Source organism: Hemicordylus capensis, chromosome 1 (assembly GCF_027244095.1).
Source record: "Hemicordylus capensis ecotype Gifberg chromosome 1, rHemCap1.1.pri, whole genome shotgun sequence".
NCBI lineage: Eukaryota > Metazoa > Chordata > Lepidosauria > Squamata > Cordylidae > Hemicordylus > Hemicordylus capensis.
Window position 1 is genome coordinate 316,834,977 of NC_069657.1, and position 17,805 is coordinate 316,852,781.

The 17,805-nt window shown below is 40.8% G+C and overlaps 1 protein-coding gene across 1 annotated transcript in view; it reads right to left on the reverse strand.

The window, feature by feature from the left end:
• Window positions 1-17,511, reverse strand: part of UBE2J1 (ubiquitin conjugating enzyme E2 J1) — a 38,132-nt gene extending 20,621 nt beyond the window's left edge. Inside the window, exons 1-2 of the mRNA XM_053287372.1 lie at window positions 16,844-17,511; window positions 4,172-4,245 (exon numbers count right to left, since the gene is read on the reverse strand). Coding sequence (XP_053143347.1) covers window positions 4,172-4,245; window positions 16,844-16,874 — 105 coding nt within the window. The 5' untranslated portion in view covers window positions 16,875-17,511. The remainder of the gene's footprint in view (window positions 1-4,171; window positions 4,246-16,843) is intronic.
• Window positions 17,512-17,805: the final 294 nt, after the last annotated feature.

The window sequence follows — 17,805 nt, forward strand, 5'->3', positions numbered from 1 at the left end:
CTCTATATAAATCACTTATGCATAGAAAGCGATATATATATTCATAATAGTAATAGTAATTGGTAAAATGTAAAACTGAAGCAATACTAGACTTTCTACAGCACAATAAATGGTAGGCATGGCAGCAATATAAACTATTCATATAAAGGCATAAAAAGTATTATTTATTTATTTGCTATTTCCCCCACAAGGTTTTCACTAGGGGCTGGTTCTCACAATTCCTTAACCACAGAGCATATATTCCCTTACTCTCTCCAGCACAATTTTCCTGCCACTGGCCTTAAAAATGAGAAATGCTAACCAGGGTTCGCAATTAGCATTAACCCTGATTTGAAAACATGGTTTGAGCTGGTTTCAGAACCTTGGATAACATCACTATTCATTAAAATGGCCAACGTCGGCATTTAAGAGAGTGCTGCCTTCTTCAAGAATCCCATTGCCTATTAAGAAGATTGGGGGAGGTCTGGCTGCGGTTGCCACTGACTCGCTTGGTGGTGACCCAAAATTGTGTCTTCTCTAGGGTTGCACTGGGGTTCTGAAACACACTCCCAAATGACATCAGAATCTCCCCATTTCTGATTGTGTTTAAATGACTTTTGAAAAACACACCTGTTTTATTAGGCTTTTAGTTTATGATGTGTTAAAAATTTTAATTTTATTTATGGCAATTTTAATATTTTATATGATTTTTAGGTTTTACTTGCTGCTTGCTCTTTATTTAAATTGTAAACAACCCTAAGATTTTATATAGGGCAGTATATAAATGTGACCAATAAATGAGAGAGGCTATGATGGATAGGCATGCAGAAATCCATGATCTTAAAGCTTGCTTCCAATGCCTTAGCTATAGTGAAAAGGACTGGAACAAGCATTACATGTGCACCGATTCCAATTTCCTTCTGACAATAAACATCTAATAGACAATGGGTTTACAAATACCATGCTTTTAACAAGAGACCTTCATCCCAGTTTTATTACCCTAGAGAGCCTGAAGAAGAGCCCAACTCTTTAGATGTCTTTCAGGAAAGGTGGGCAACATGTGTCCCATAAAGTCACTGGTGTGGATTCTTTATCTGCATTACATGGAGCCAACTATAGTGTTGCTCTCAGTAATGCAGATGGTTATCATGGGCATTTGAAGTGGGGGGAAAGAGGGAGCAGTTGCACCTCCCCTCCACTCCTGGATTCAGCCAGCCACACTGAATTCAATAGGGTTTATTCCCAGGTAAGTGGGTATACAGTGCTGAGAAAATGTTTGTGAATGTCCTAGGATGGTCTGCATACAGTGCTGAGAAAATGTTTGTGAATGTCCTAGGATGGTCTGCATGTTAGCACTGCACAATTCTTTTCAAAACATGATTAAATTTTAAGCTAAACCCTGATAAGAGAGAAAGGCAATCCCAATGAATAAGTAACTCCAGCAAAAGCTATATTTGAATATTCACTCAACAGAATCAACAACAAACATCCATGTGTGAAAATGTATGTAAACCCTGTATTCAGTAACTGGTGGCACCTCCTTGAGCAGCAAAAACTGCAAGTAAACATATCCTTTAACTGGTGACCAGTCTCTCACATTGGCTTGGAGGAATCTTGGCCCCTGCTTCCATACAAAACTCTTTCAGCTTTGTGACATTTGAGGGCTGCCCTGCATGAACAGCTTGTTTCTGATCTTGCCACAACATTTCAATAGGGTTTAGGTTGGGACTTTGACTTGGCCACTCCAAAACATGAAATCTCTTTTTCCTCAGCCATTCTGTGGTAGACTTACTTGAATGTTTAGAATTGTTGTCTTGCTACATGATCCACTTCCAGCTCAGTCTCAACTCATGGACAGATGGTCTGACATTGTCCTCTATAATTTTCTGATATGCATATGAATTCATGATTCCATCAGTTATGGCAAGCTGTCCAGGTCCTGATGCAGCAAAGCAGCCCCAAACAGGATGATTCCACCACCATGCTTGACAGTCAGAGTGAGGTTCTTACTTTGGAAGACAGTATTTGGTTTTCACAAACACTGTGATCGTGTCTGAAAGTTTTAATTTAATAAAAAGGTTTGATTTTTTTCCCCTGGATGTCCTGTTTTGGATTATTCAGGGCATCTGGATGACCCACAAGGCTTCTGGAATAATGTTTTCTGGACAGATGAATAAAAAATTGAACTTTTTGGATACAATCACAAAATTTACTACCAGAAAATTCTGTCTGTGAGCTGAAGTTGAGCCGGAAGCAAGTCACGCAGCATGACAACTACCCTAAATGTTCAAGTAAGTCTGCAACAGAATGGCTGAGGAAGAAGAGATTCGGTGTTTTGGAGTGGCCAAGTCAAAGTCCCAACCTAAATCCTATTGAAATATTGTGGCAAGACCTGGTGAGCTGTTCATGCAAGGAAGCCCTCAAATGTCACAGAGCTGGCAAAGTTTTGTATGGAAGAATGGGCCAAGATTCCTCCAAGCTGATGTGAGAGATTGATCACCAGTTACAAGAAACATTTATTTTATTTATTTAAAATATTTCTATACCGCCCAAAACTTGCGTCTCTGGCTGGTTTACAATTAAAATCATTTAAAACATTAAACCAATTAACAATTAAAATCACTTAAAAGATTAAAAACAATTAAAATCCAGTATTAAAATTATTTAAAACTATAAATCTAATTAAAAGCCTGGGTGAATAAATGTGTCTTCAGTGCCTGAGATGGGGAGGAGCTTATTTCAACAGGAAGCACATTCCAAAGTCCAGAGGCTGCAACGGAGAAGGCTTGTTCCCAAATAGTTGCTAGATGTATTGGCAATAGCCGCAAGCGAACCTCTCCAGATGATCTTAGCAAGCAGTGGGGCTCATGGCGAAGAAGACATTCTCTTAAATACCCAGGGCCTAAGCTGTTTATGGCTTTATAGGTAATGACCATCCCCTTGTATTTTGCCCGGAACCTTATCGGCAGCCAGTGCAATTCCTTCAACACAAGAGTGATATGGTCTCTCCTAGATGACCCAGAGACCAACCTGGCTGCCATGTTCTGAACCAACTGCAGTTTCTAGACTATGTACAAAGGCAGCCCCACATAGAGCACATTGCAGTAATCCAGCCTAGAGGTTACCAGCAGATATACCACTGGGGCTTTTTTAGTTGCAGTAACTCCTCCTCAAGGAGGTGCCACCTATTATTGAATGAAGGGTTCACATACTTCTTCACACAAGGATGTTTGTTGTTGACTGTTGAGTGAATATTCAAAATATATCCTTTTTGTCTGAGTTACTTATTCATTGGGGTTGCCTTTCTCTCTTAAGCTTTAGCTTAGGATCAAACCATGTTTTGAGTAAGAATTGTGCTAACATGCAGACCATCCTAGGAGCTTCACAAACGTTTTCTAAGCACTGTGGGATTGCAGCTTTTGTCCCCACCCACCCCTGCAAAAGCCCTGTAGGCACCCATTTGTACCCATCATGAGGCTCAGAAGCCTTTTGTGTGTGATGTCATATTGTTATAAAGCCCAATTACAAAACAGATTGAATGAGTTCATTTGAGGAGTATGAAAGGCTCTCAGAGTACAAAAGGCATTTTATCAATGCTCAAAGACCTCATATTACTTGCAGTTCTTGGCTGAGCCCCAGTAGTAAAAAGCAGTTCCGCTTGAGTTTTGGTTCAGGTAAAACAATCAAGGAGAAAAGGAGATATGGATATTCACTGTGCAAATTCATGCACAGTTTTTGTTGTAAACAAGTAAGAATTTTGGCAAAAAGAATATTTGTTTTTGTCCTTGGTCAGTTAAAATCTGTAAAAAGAAATGAGCAATGAAATCTGTGTCTATGATTTTTTAAATATAATTCTTTGCTCCTCTCATCATGGTAATTTTTCTTTAAATATCTCCTCCCCAAACCACCACTTTTCTTTTCCTTTTTTAAAAACCTGGGGTTTTTAATGTGGGATTTCTAAGGAATTGGATAGGATAATTCTTCTACCCAAAGTGGTTTTGTTTTTTAAATTCACATGTACAGGTAAGAGAAGAAAATAATAACTTATTTGCACGGCTGACCTAACTTCATTATGTCACTGATGTCACAAATAACTAGGCATATGTATGTGGAAGCAGAAAGACATGTAAAAGTTTTCGTGGGCTGAAACTTGAGGATTTATTTGCAGGCTGGTATAGAGGCGCACACTAACTTCTAAGGGCTGTGCATGATAATGATCTGTTGGATCCTTCAGTTCAGCAGCTTCTTTCATTAAACGTTTCACAGCTGAAAGAAAAAAAATAAGAAAATGCAGAGAATATGAATAACAAGAGTATTGGGGATTTTTGGCTGATTACATAATAATTACAATAAAAATAATTATTGTCACTCACAGAAGTACTGAAAATGTGTCTTCTCAAACACAGCACTTAAAAAGGTAAGGCTAAATTGGACACACATTGGTAATGATGTTGTAACAAATTACAGTGTGTGTTAATTTAAAGGGGAACAAGGAAAAATGAGTGCCCTGGAAGTTGGTTGTAAATCCACAAAAGGGGAAAAACTGAAGCAAATGGAAGGTTTTTTTTGTTTCAGTAAATACATTCATACTTACCTATAGGTATCTCAAAGGATAACGGGGGGGAAATAACTTTCGTCCATTTATAAAAGACAAGAATGTTACATGTTCAGTATAAAGCTATTTAAAACTGAATGACATCCCTTTGTAGCTATTGTCTGGCAGCCCAAGAGCCCCTTGAATATGCTTAAGGCACATTTGTACATGAAGTACAAATAACAGTTCCAGTTCTCATGCCACATTGAACATTGCTCTCCAAGTTCCCCTGTTCTTAGGGAACAACTTTACCAGGGGGAGGGAGGAAGGAGAAAAGCCCCGGTATGACTCTGGAACGTCACACCTTGGGAACTGAACCATAATTATTCAGATTTCTTACTAAATTCTAGTTAATACCCTTGTTTCAAACCCACTTATCTGTATGCAAGTGCTAGATTTCCTAAAAAAAAAAAAAAAAGTGTATTATAGCTGAAATGGCATAAGGCATTTTAGATAGGCAGAGTTAAATTTATCATATTAGATGGCAAGTCAGGTAACAGAACTATTCTTGCAAAAGCAGAAGTTTTTAAACAACACCAACAAGTGAACTTGCTTTCACAACTTATGTAGGATTGTCAAAAGGCCACTTCAAACTGCATGTCCTGCACCATAGGGCAGACTGCCACCTACTGGATTAAGACTTTTTGTTGCTTTCCCAACGTTACAAAATGTGAAGTTTTCATAGTCACCCTAAAATTATGCAACATACATTTAAGGAAAATGCTTCAGACATAATCCTTTGCAAAGAGATTTTCATAAAAGTAATTATTAGCATTTCAGTGAGTACTTATATCTTTAGTACTTGTTGGCAAGCATATGATCTGGAGATGTTTCTCAGGAAAATTAGAATGGTCTGATCATGGTGATTTGCAGCTTCATCCCCAACCCCCAGATATTTGCAGCAGCACACATGCTTGCAATGCTGATACAACATCATGCTTTTAAAATACATTAAACAAACAACAATTTTATCATTTAGATAAAAAATACCATCCTAAGCAAGCTGTAGGTCATTTACTTGCCATACTAGAAAAGATACTACATACTGTACTCTTAAAAGTGCCATTCTAAACATATTTACTCAGAGGTCTGAAGGCAATAAGACTTACTCCTTAAGTGTGCACTTGACTGCACTGCCAGCATCTTGTCCAATAAGAGCCATTTTGTGTCAGCCAATCAAACTGACATAGGCAAAATAACTATTAATGTTAAGAGCATCTGAAATATACCTTACCTAGGCTACAATCCCACAAAGCTGTGTATATGCACCCAGAGGTGCACCTAGGTGATTTTGGAGCCTGGACCTAGAGGCCTTTGGAGCCAGCCCCCCACCCCACTCCACCCCTGAATGCAAGTATCATTTTTAAAAACACATAGGTTCTTGAGGGCACAAACCACACCACCCAAGACAGACTAAAGACAATTTGGGGGCCCCCAGGGGGTGTGGAGACCTTGGACTTCGACTCCAAAGTCCATGGGTAAGATCGCCTCTCTATAAACCAGAGTAAACTGTGCAGGCAGTGACAGATCTTTTTTTTTTTTTTTTTGGAAGTTTCTACTGTGGCCACTCACACAACTGAACAGGAAGGCCACTTTTCAGTTTTAAACCAGCTTGTCCATTTAGCCGTGCCAGTGACCGCAGCAGCTGCAAAAAGCCCTCCAGCCTCATGTATATTGTAGTTCTCTCCCAGTTAATAGGATTGCAGCTGTAGCCATATCTTGTATATCAGTGCTGACAATTTTGGACTTGTCTTCAGCCATCAAATTACTCTGTTCAAAAGTTCTCGCAAATACACAGCCTACATTACCCCAGAGGATTCTTTTCAATACAAAAGACTACGCTTTGGATTAGCCTCTGCAGCCTCGATATTTCAAAGAACAATGCATACAATTTTTGGGACTATGGATGGCATCACTTACTTTTAGGATGACATTTCAGTGTATGGTAAAAACCACTGAGGAGCATGATGCTAAACTGACAGAAGCAAACTCTTAAGAAAACTTAGTTTCTCTGCAGGGAAATGTCATTTTATACACACACACACACACACACACACACACAGTGACATACTTGGGACACACAACAGAGTGGTGTACATCCCAAAACAGACCTGTTGAAAGCTATTTGGGAAGCACCGGAGCCACACAACAAGGATGCACTTCAATCATTTTTAAGACTCTGTATTATTCTAAATTTGTTAGACAATTTGCCTCAAACGTTGCTCCACTGCATTTTTTTTTAAAAGAATGTCACATTTAACTGGGATGCATCCTGCAAGGCTAGTTTTCAGACTATCAAATCGGCCATTGCTGAAAGCCCTGCTCTCACTTCTTTTGACACCAGCAGACACACTAGTGTAACCACCGATGCTTCTGAATCTGGTTTGGGTGCTGTCTTGACCCAGCAAAAAAGGGGACAGGAAAGTTACAGTTGTCTTTGCTTCCAGAGTGCTTACTGCTTCAGAAAAGATTTATTCTGTCGCTGATGGGGGGAAGCTCCAGCATGATTCTGGATAGTGAGGCACTTCAGGACTTACTTATGGGGCAGAAATTTCACTTTATGTTCAGACCACAAACCCTTGTCTGCATTTACTGTTCAGGGACTCAGTCTAGCAACCCCAAGAACAGCTGAATGGATCACCAGACTTATGGATTTTTATTTCCAGGTGGAAGTTCCAGGTGGAACTTATGGATTTTTATTTCCAGGTGGAAGTCTTCAGAATACAACTGCATATTGTCTATCTCGACTTGCACTTCCAGGCCAAGAGGAGATCCCAGAAGACGAGGATGAAGGAGCAGTAAACTGCACAAATAACTTCATCTATCATGGAATGATCACATCTTCTGAACAGAAAACAGCCCTCAGTGCTGACCAAACGCTTACTGAACTTAAACCTCACATAACTAAATGGATGGCCATGCAAAAACAAGGTACTTGGACATCTTCAACCATACATGTACATAGCAAGTGAGCTGCCCTTCTCAATGAGCTGGTGCTGAGGACTGATACTATGGTGGTGCCATGCCCATGAATGACACCTGCATCAGTGTTGCGAGGGTCTGTTCATGTTGCTCAAACAACGAACCAATTGTATGAGGCAGCAAAGCTTATCTCAGTATCACTGCTGCAATTCTCTTTGAAAAGCCAACAAAGGCTTATTGCCATTTCCACTTTATTCATAATTATACAGGAGACGTTAATTCATTGTTTAAATTGTCAAATGTAAATAGCAAGAAGCTTGTCTTAACATCATCCCAAGAAATGATCAGGTGAAGCATGGGTTTACATATTCTAGTAGTCAGAAATGGGATGATACTTACTTCACCAAATGAACTGATGTGTAACTACAGGCTGTTAGCCTACTCCTGTCCCTTGGGGTGGGGGCTGTTTGTGAGACAGCCACAGCCACCATAAACACAGCAAAGAAGCAGAAACTGTAAGTAAATGAACAATTTTTCTATGCTCCCCCCCTCATTGTTTCACCATTTAGATATGCTCTGCTCTCCCACCCACCACCATATCCTCCCGTTTTATTAACATCTGAGCAGTGTACTAGAACCAGGTAGACTGAGTTCAAATTCTCATTCAACCATGAAACCTACTGGGTAACTCCGGGTCAGTCACTTTTCTCTTAACCTAACCTACAGGGGGGTTGTAAGGAGAAACATAACCATGTACACTGCTCTGGAATCCTTGAAGGAAGATTGGAATAGAAGTGTAAAAAAGAAATAAAACTGAAGTCCCTTCAGCTTTATAGATCCATGTGCCTCCAGGCTTCCACTGCATTGCATTCATGGAGGTTGTCTGTTCCTCATTGCTTCATCCAACAGATTATAGTTTAGACATCTCACACCTAGGCTGTGAACCTTGAGAGTTTTTGATACAATTAAAGGGCTGTTATTATCTACATTAAGTAGCTCTGTCTGAGACGTGTGGCTTCCTTCTGAAAGTAAAACTTGTGTCTCTTATTTTCATTAGGCAGCATTGTCCGATGAATGTTTTGGCTGCTTTGCCCAGGGGTATCTTACAAGGTTGTTTGGAGCACTGTCTCAGGAACTCTGCTGCAACATAGATCACAGAGCATAGATAGTATATAGAATATTTGCTAGTTATTATTTGAGATCTATTAGGAGGTAAAGTTCTCATCTATGTAGTTTGCTTGAGATACATAACCAGATAATTCTAAGAGATTTCAAGTGGTAGCAAGTTGTTTCTGGTGTCCTTTAAGCAAGGTTCTTTCATTACTTAATTGAAAAATGATGTGTGCTGACATGAATTTGGCATTTCTGTTGATTCCAGTTAGACCAGTTAAAATGATCTTAGGGAGCAAGGATGGAAAAGGCCTCTTGGGGCCTCAGAGCTACTGCCAGCCCAAGTCCTGTGCTTGATGGACTGATGATTAGACTCCATAAGACAGCTTCAGATGTTCATATCTCCATTAGTTCAGATTTTGTGTGCAGCCTTTTCCCTCCTCCTCTGTTGTTTATCTACTGTCTTGGCTTTTACCCTATTTTAAATTGTCTGATGTGGTGCTTTTTTTTGGTGATTTGAACCCTTCTTTGGAAATTTTATATTAAACCTCCATTGCTGATGTGCCACTTCTGTTTATGATCTTTTTTGGGTATATATGATTTCAACCACTGAGTAATGAAGTTTTCTTGGAGAGTTTTATTATGGTGTATGTGCACTTCAATCAGTACTTTATTGGTGATCAAGGTCTGTGTGTCTGGGGGGGGTGTGCTGGGGAGAACTGGAGTTAAGCTATGAAAATGTAGTACCTGTCTCTTTAAAACTTGCCTTGTAACTGCACAGTATGTAGTAACTATCCAAAGTGTTTAAAAAGCTACAACTGTGAAATACTTATTTGCCCCAAATTAGGCAAACTATACTTCTCAAAAGGTAACACTTTCTTCACAGTATTTTAAAAAGTCTAATTTCTAGGCAAAAAAGTCATGTAAAGTACCCCACCAGGAAGACAAAATACTCACTTTTTGCAATGAACTGGAGCTGCTAAAAGGGCGTATTAGAAAATTTGACTTAGTAGTAGTAGTAGTTACAATGGAGATTTCTGCAGAATGACTCATTTTTATGATTTTCCCCGGTGCAATTCAGTTTGATTTGTACAGGGAAAATCATGAAAATAATTCTACAGAAAGCTCCATTATAACTAGTTACAACTCTATTGTAACTCTGCTTCTACTAATTTTCTAATACACCTTTTTAGCAGCTCCAATTTATTGCAAAAGGTTAGCATTTTGCCTACCTTGCTGTGTACTTTACATGGCTTTTTTTGCCCAGAAATTTGCCCATAAGGTATAATGAAAATATTTTTCTTCTTCTGAAAGGTAATGGATATTAGGCCATTTTTAAACCCCCACCCCCACAAAGAAAAAAGAAGCATCACAGCAAAAAAAGGGAAATGCAGAGCAGTTTGCTCAGAATGATCTGTCACTTGCGAGAAACCTGAAGCATCAAGTGTATTATTACTGAGTAATAACTATTATATTATAATAATAGTTATTATATGATTGTGTGCTTGGGAGGAGAATGGGTGTAAACATAATAATAACTATTTACTTCATAATGTCAAAATATGTAAAACTTTTATTTTTGAATATAATCATATTTTTGCAATCATTCACATAATAAATTGTTATATGTATGATTGCATTTAATTGTAAAAACTGGAGGGTGCTGTAGATGGACCAGGGACTGAGAGCTAAGGTCACTGATCTTTTTAAATAAGTAGCAATGCCCCTGGTCGCAAGCTTGACTAAAAGGTAAATCAGAGAAAGTTTTTGGTGGCCAGGTATGGACAAACACATTGGAAATGTAATTAGGCACTGTATGACTTGTGCTGTATCTGACAAATCTCAGAAAACTTTTACCAACTCTTGACTCCAGTAGAGTATCCCAATAATCCCTGGGGAAAACCTGTTCTGGATATAATGTGGCCTTTGAATAAACAACCCACAAAACAAAGATTTGTTATAGTGATGGTGGATTACTATTCCAGGTGGCCAGAAGTTTCATTTGCCAACAACATTATTACAAACAAGGTGACCCAGTTCATGCAAATATGCAGTTCATGCGGTTTTTGCGAGGGAAGGTCTTCCTAAAGAACTAGTGACTGACAATCGGACACAGCTTACTTCATTTGAAATGGGGCAATATTTGCATAACCATGGGATAAAACACAAGACTCTTTCCTTGTACTATCCTCAAGGGAATGGTTTAGTGGAATTAACAGATTAAAGTTTAGAACTGGCTACTATGCAATAACTTCCCTGGAGAGAGGCAATCCATGAAACTCTATTTGCTTATCAAACTACTACTCATTACACAGCAGGAAAATCACCTTTTGAACTGCTGAGAGGATACAAAGCTACCAAATTTACCCAATGACTACAACTGATAGGACTTTCCATGCCATCTCACTCTGAGAATGCAGAGATTCATGATCGGATAAGGGAGAAGCAACAAGAATACAAATTGTATGTGCACTGTATGTAATGGGCTGCGAACCAGCAAACATTTCAGCTGGGGGACTTTGTTCATAGGAACATAGGAAACTGCCATATACTGAGTCAGACCATTGGTCTATCTAGCTCAGTATTGTCTTCACAGACTGGCAGCGGCTTCTCCAAGGTTGCAGGCAGGAATCTCTCTCAGCCCTATCTTGGAGATGCCAGGGAGGGAACTTGAAAACTTCTGCTCTTCCCAGAGCGGCTTCCTCCTGAGGGGAATATCTTGCAGTGCTCACACATCAAGTCTCCCAATCAGATGCAACCAGGGCAGACCCTGCTTAGCTATGGGGACAAGTCATGCTTGCTACCACAAGACCAGCTCTCCTCTCCAAAGTATGCCTGACTTATAAAGTGAGAAAGGGATGCTACCAATTCTGGACCTAAACAAATAATCAAAATCTGTGGGAATTCTGTCATATTGGATGATGGAAAGAAATGGAACAGTTCAAGACTTTCCAGAATGCATAGTATGAGGAAAGAGGGAAGGGATTCTGGTCTCAAGAGAGGAACTGGAGAGGACTATGATCTTGCCTCCAGTTTTGACCTCACAGATGAGGCTGATGAAAGTGATGGACAATCCTTGGTACAAGGGGAAAAAATCACTAACAGCTCCTGTGCCAGAGAACCCAAGAATTAGAAATGTGCAAAACAGGAGACCACCTAAAAGACTTCAAGACTTTTCACTGAATTTAAAATTAATTCAATTCTGGTTGTTATAAAGGAGGGATGTGTTGTATTTTATCCGATAATCTTGTATGTCTTGTTAAGTTTATGTAGCATGTGCGGGGTTGACTCAGAAAGGAAAAGGGAGGGAAAGGAGAAAATTGAGTTGTTTCTGAATAAACTCTTAATTAAATCTATATGATTACTTTGTGTTTGTGAGGGAAGCAGCTATAAAACACAACCCCCTTAAAAGCACAGGTTAATTATAGGTTATACCTGTATTTACCCAAAAGGAAGAGGACTCTGAATTTAAGTTAATCCCCAATTTCTAACATCAAAGAACTTGGAAATAAACCTAGTCTTGGATTCAGGTAAATACAATACAACAAATCTAACCCAATAGATTATGCTGTGTGCCTTTTAATGCTGAACCAAGGTGGGTCATTTTACTTATGGCAAGGATTCCCAACCTTAGGTTCCCAGATGTTATTGAACTACAATTCCCATCATCCACAGCCACAATGGTCAAGGTCACTGTGGCTTGGGATAATGGGAGTTGTAGTTCAACAATATCTAGGGACCTGAGGTTGGGAACCACTGAATTAGGGGATACCTAAACAACTATATGTCAAATAACCAGCTGTTTTTAACTCAGTGTACAATATATTCATAGAAGAGTTAACCAGTGACCATCAATAAACACAGGATATTCTGGAACCAGCCAGCATGGTGTAGTGGTTAGAGTGCTGGACTAGGACTGGGGAGACCTGAGTTCAAATCCCCATTCAGCCATGATGCTAGCTGGGTGACTCTGGGCCAGTCACTTCTCTCTCAGCCTAACCTACTTCCCAGGGTTGTTATGAAAAGAAACTCAAGTATGTAGTACACCGCTCTGGGCTCCTTGGAGGAAGAGTGGGATATAAATGTAAATAAAATATAATAATAATAATAATAATATTAATAATAATAATAATAAATTATTTTGAACAGAGAAATAAACCATCATATTCAGCAATACACACAACCCCTTACATGATCATCTGAAAATGCATACAATTTGTGAACAATGGCAGGATATATATATAAGTCCCCTGCTAACTTGGCAAGGAGGCACCGTTTAACGTGGTGATTCTCTTTATTGAGCAGGGGGAGAGTAACTGGCCCTATCCACCCCCAGCACAGTACTTCCAGTGACTGTTGCTGGTGTCTACCTTATGTTTCTTTTAGATTGTGAGCCCTCTGGGGACAGGAATCCATCTTATTTATTAATTATGTCTCTGTGTAAACTGCCCTGAGCCATTTTTGGAAGGGCAATATAGAAATTGAATTATTAGTATTATTATTATTATTAATAATAATGATAAATTCCACTGCTAGATTAGGGAAGGACTCAAGATTGAGTGGCTAGGAAAAACAGCATTGAATTTGACTATAAACATTTCACTTATCTTGCACAAGATTATGAACTGTGCTAACCCGGGTAAAAAGAAAACAAGACCAATTTAACATCAGCACAGACAAACCACAGAAATCTCTATGCTACCAGAGGAAAACCTACCCCCCGCACCTCACCAAAAAAACAAACAAACAAACCCAACAACCTGAATCAGAAACCATTCCACTCTTTCATCTGGCCAATCATGAGAGAGCAGGAAGGAGAATATTTAGAAGAGTTTAGTTCAGATAACACGAAAAACAAAGAAAAACAGGGCTGGGCAAAACAGCTCTGCTTTGATCTGGGGAGCCTCTCTAGCACTTGCAGGGTGGCGGGGGCAATTCGATGCAGGGCTTTGGGTAGAGGTCTTCACTTTACTACTGCTTCAATTCTGGGTTGAAGCTTTGCCACTCCCAGCCACTTCCCTAACCCTTCAAGGTATTTATCTGACTAGACAAGAGGGAAGAGATAGGCTAAAGATAGTTCATCCTGCTCCTGTTGGCGAGGGAACAGGAGAGGTGGCAGCTTGCAGTTTAAAACAACTTCCAAGGGGGTATTCCCTACAGTCTTGGGAATGATGCAGAATCCTGGGTATTGTAATCTTCTCTAGGGCTGTAACAATGGTTACAACTCACAGGAGCACTCATGCCATTCCCAGAGTTGCAGGGGAAACCCTGCAGAAGTCATTTTAAATTGCAAACCGCCATTCTTGCCTCACTGCCAGAAGCAAGATGAACTATCTTCAGTCTTTCTTCTGACAAGCCCAACTTGCAGGGGTTGGACAGACTGAAGCAACGCTTTGGAGGTCTACCTGAATCAACCCGATCTGGTTTAATTCAGGCTTTATTTGAGCTGAATTGAATGGCATTTTGGTTTCGACCAAAAGCAAATAGGTTGCCAAAGTGTGCCCAGTAGGATATTTGACTCTTTCCCCCTTTGAATAACCCTAACCACATGCCATATCACAATCTGGGGAAGTCCTTGCAGTTTTGAAAGCAGTTTGCTATGTGGAGCATTAGTGTTTAAGAAACATAAGCCCAAAGTCACCCAAGATACCAGTTGTACAATTCTTTGGATCCCAGCCATTTCCAAAACTGTGGCTATAGTCAAATAAGCTGACAGATCAGTTTTGTAAAGTATAAATGAACATTGTACTTAGCCTCCAGTAAATCACAATAAATGTTATCTGCCTTTGTGTGCAGCTTGTTTCAAACAGTAACAAAGGAAACTCTTCCAGACTCTTAATTAGATTAGGACTCTGTCTTGTATACAGGATCTCACAGAGGTTACTGGGACCTTATATATGTTACAGAGGCGTTGGACTAAATAATAAATGGAAGTAGTCCTTTTGAAAATATAAAAAATGTAGTTACCCATCATTCTAGCACTGAACAGAACTCAAAGGGCCTTTCTAGTAAACAAAAAATAGTAGGAGAAGTAGAGAGAGAAAAATCTATGACCTTATATTAGCAAAATCAGAGTTCATTTTTGAAAGAAAGAATCTACTGAAGTCAAATTGGATGGCAGTATTGCCTAGAACAGTGGTTCCCAACCTGGGGGCTTCTGGATGTTGCTGAACTACAGCTTCCAGCATCCCCAGCTACAATTTATTGTGTCTGGGGATGCTAGGAGTTTTAGTTCAGTAACATCTGGAAACCGCCCCCCCACCCCCAAGCTGAGAACTGCTTACCTAGAACAGGGATTCTCAACGTTGGGTCCCCAGATGGTATTGGACTTCAACTCCCATAATCCCAAACGGCCTTTGGTTGGGGATTATGGGAGTTGAAGTCCAATAACATCTGGAGATTCAACGTTGAGAATCTCTGACCTAGAAGACAGAGGTGGATTTTGTACCCTCTTAGATAAAAGTGCAATTTCTAAAAATGGTGGAAGGTCTGAATGACATATTCTTAATCTTCTTTCTCCAATCTGAGGGCAAAATCCCCTGCAGAAATTGCAATTGCAACACAGTGAGATATATTTTCAACAAAATTTAACTTGGCTTGGACTGTATAATTTCAAAAGGTATGTGTGTGCATCCATGGTCCTCCATGAAAAAACTCTGCACGTGGAAAATAAGATTGAATTAGAATGTACCTGCGAAGCACTTCCAAGTATTAAATACTAATACTAATTTATTCATATAAATCCACAATTCAATTCTGAAATACAAAATTTATTCAATAGTGGTGTTTACTAATGCTGTTATGACCTGCACACATGCTTTGGGGAGGCATTTGCTTTATGTTCTGCTCCTGCCCCTGCCCCCAATTCCTCTCCATTCTTTCCTTAAGAAGCCTGACTTCGGGGCAAATCCTTTGATAACTGTTGCATTTATGTAGCTTCCTTTGCAATCTTCTTGCAAAGTACCATATGCATTGATGTGGCTATACCATAATTTATTTATTTTTAACTTTAACCCAAAACTGATTTTTCTCTCCATAGGTACACAAGCACATTGGTCAAGTAAGTCTTAGCAGTTCAAGATATTAAGAGGAAGGGTCACATGTTGCAGTTAATGGTGCCCATTCTGTGTTGTATTCACATTCACATTTTATCCATTCAGTAATACAGTACTGGACTTTGACTAAATTCCACATTATCAAACTGGGTTGTGAATGTAATGCTTGACAGATACTGAAGTGATCCTGTGATTGCCTCATCAGGTGCTCAGTTTATGACAATTCCCATTTCTTATGCCTCTGTTCAACTGTAGCAGTACAGTACATGTTACATGTGAATTGAGCTGAGCATAAGATGCTATAGAGTTCTGTTTGTTTGAAATAGAAAGATTATAGGTATCCCTTAAAATATGACATGAGTTGGCAAGCATCTCTTTTACCGTGGTGATTCTCTTTATTTAGCAGGGGGAGAGTAACTCACTCTACCCACCCCCAGCACAGTACTTCCAGTGACTGTTGCTGGTGTCTATCTTATGTTTCTTTTTAGAATGTGAGCCCTTTGGGGACAGGGTTCCATCTTGTTTGTTTGTTATTTCTCTGTGTAAACCACCCTGAGCCATTTTTGGAAAGGCGGCATAGAAATTGAATTCTTCTTCTTCTTATTATTATTATTATTAATGCGAGTACATGCACCGTGTTTGATCAAGTATAAATTCCAGGTCTCCTGTCAAACACAGTTGCAGGTTACAGAGCCATCAAATAAATAAATACATTTTTAAAATGAAGGATTGCTATGGATGAAGCTGGCCCGAAGCAGGGATAGGGATGCCATCTCCTGCCCCAAAGTGAGACCTGCTCTCACCCTTTGCCCTCCAACTGGTCTCGTCCTCTTGGAGCAAGGGAGGCAGATATCATCCGCACACACACCTTGGACTGAGACAATCATCATATTGAAGGGAACGCACTAGCGCAGCACCGACGGGGGATTAAAGGTCGCTCAGCCACTTGCCGGCAGCGGCTGCAGATACGAGAAGACACCGAGGCGAAGGGGTTGGGAGTGCCGGTGGTTCCAGCGGCCTAGACGTCCGCCAAAGCCACGGGCTCGCGTGACGGTGGAAGGCGAGTGGCCAGGGGAAGACACACCCGGGAAGACAGACCCAGGCAACCACCCACCCGCCCGCCCTCACTCACTCACTCGGCGCTTCTTTGTCCCTTTTTGTCCCCCTCTCTCCCCTCACTCACCCGGGCTTTTGAGGTTGTAGCGAGTCTCCATGATGAGGGCTGGGGCGCCTCTATCCTTCTGCCCCGGGCAGGGACGCTCTCAGCAGCCAAGCTAGGCCACGTCAGGCTATTTCCTCCAGTTCCACCCCCAGCCCGGTCGGCAGCCCACAGCAACGCCGGCGGCGAGGTGACAGGAGGGAGGGAACGAGAGGAGGGAAAGAGGGAGGGAGGCTCGGCTGGCAGCGGACCCCTCACCCTCGTTTCTTTGCAGCAGCTGCTGGGAAACTCCCTTGACGTGGCGGCGACTGTGACTGTGTGATGAGGGGGAGGGGGAGGGGGAGGGGGAGGAGGAGGAAGACACCCGCAGCTGCCAGCAAGAGATCCGCCGCCACCCGCTGACCCCTGGCTGCCCTTCCCCAAGGAGAGCAGCAGCCTTTGGGATGCCGCCGCCGCCGCCGCCACCTGCCCTGGCCCTGAGACGGGCCTCCGTCCACCACCTCCTCGTGGAACGCTTCCGCTTTGTTCTCATCTTTGACAGCCATTTACTCTGCATTAACCCATTCGTAATCAGCGGGACAGCGAGGTAACTGGGGACCCTGGACCTAATGAACTTACGACCCGACCACACCCCGTTCTACAAAATAAGCATCCTCTCCATATATACATTTTATCACAAACCCACAGGTCATTTCCTCCACCACCACCACCACCCCAAAAAGACTACGCAAGGCTGCGGAGTCACATAGCTTCTTGACCTTCCTCAAACTGACTGGGCGGCAACACATGTGCCTTGTTCCACAGTTCAAACACAAAACCAGTTTGGGCATTTTACAGGCTTTTGCCCTGTAGTATACTTTATTTGTTTTTTGTTAGTTACTTTAGTTTTTAATTTAGAATATAATATTTAATGTTGCCTTGTTTGCATATTTTTGTACACCACCCAGAGTCTTCAGAGTTGGTGGTATATTAAATGTTTCTAGTAA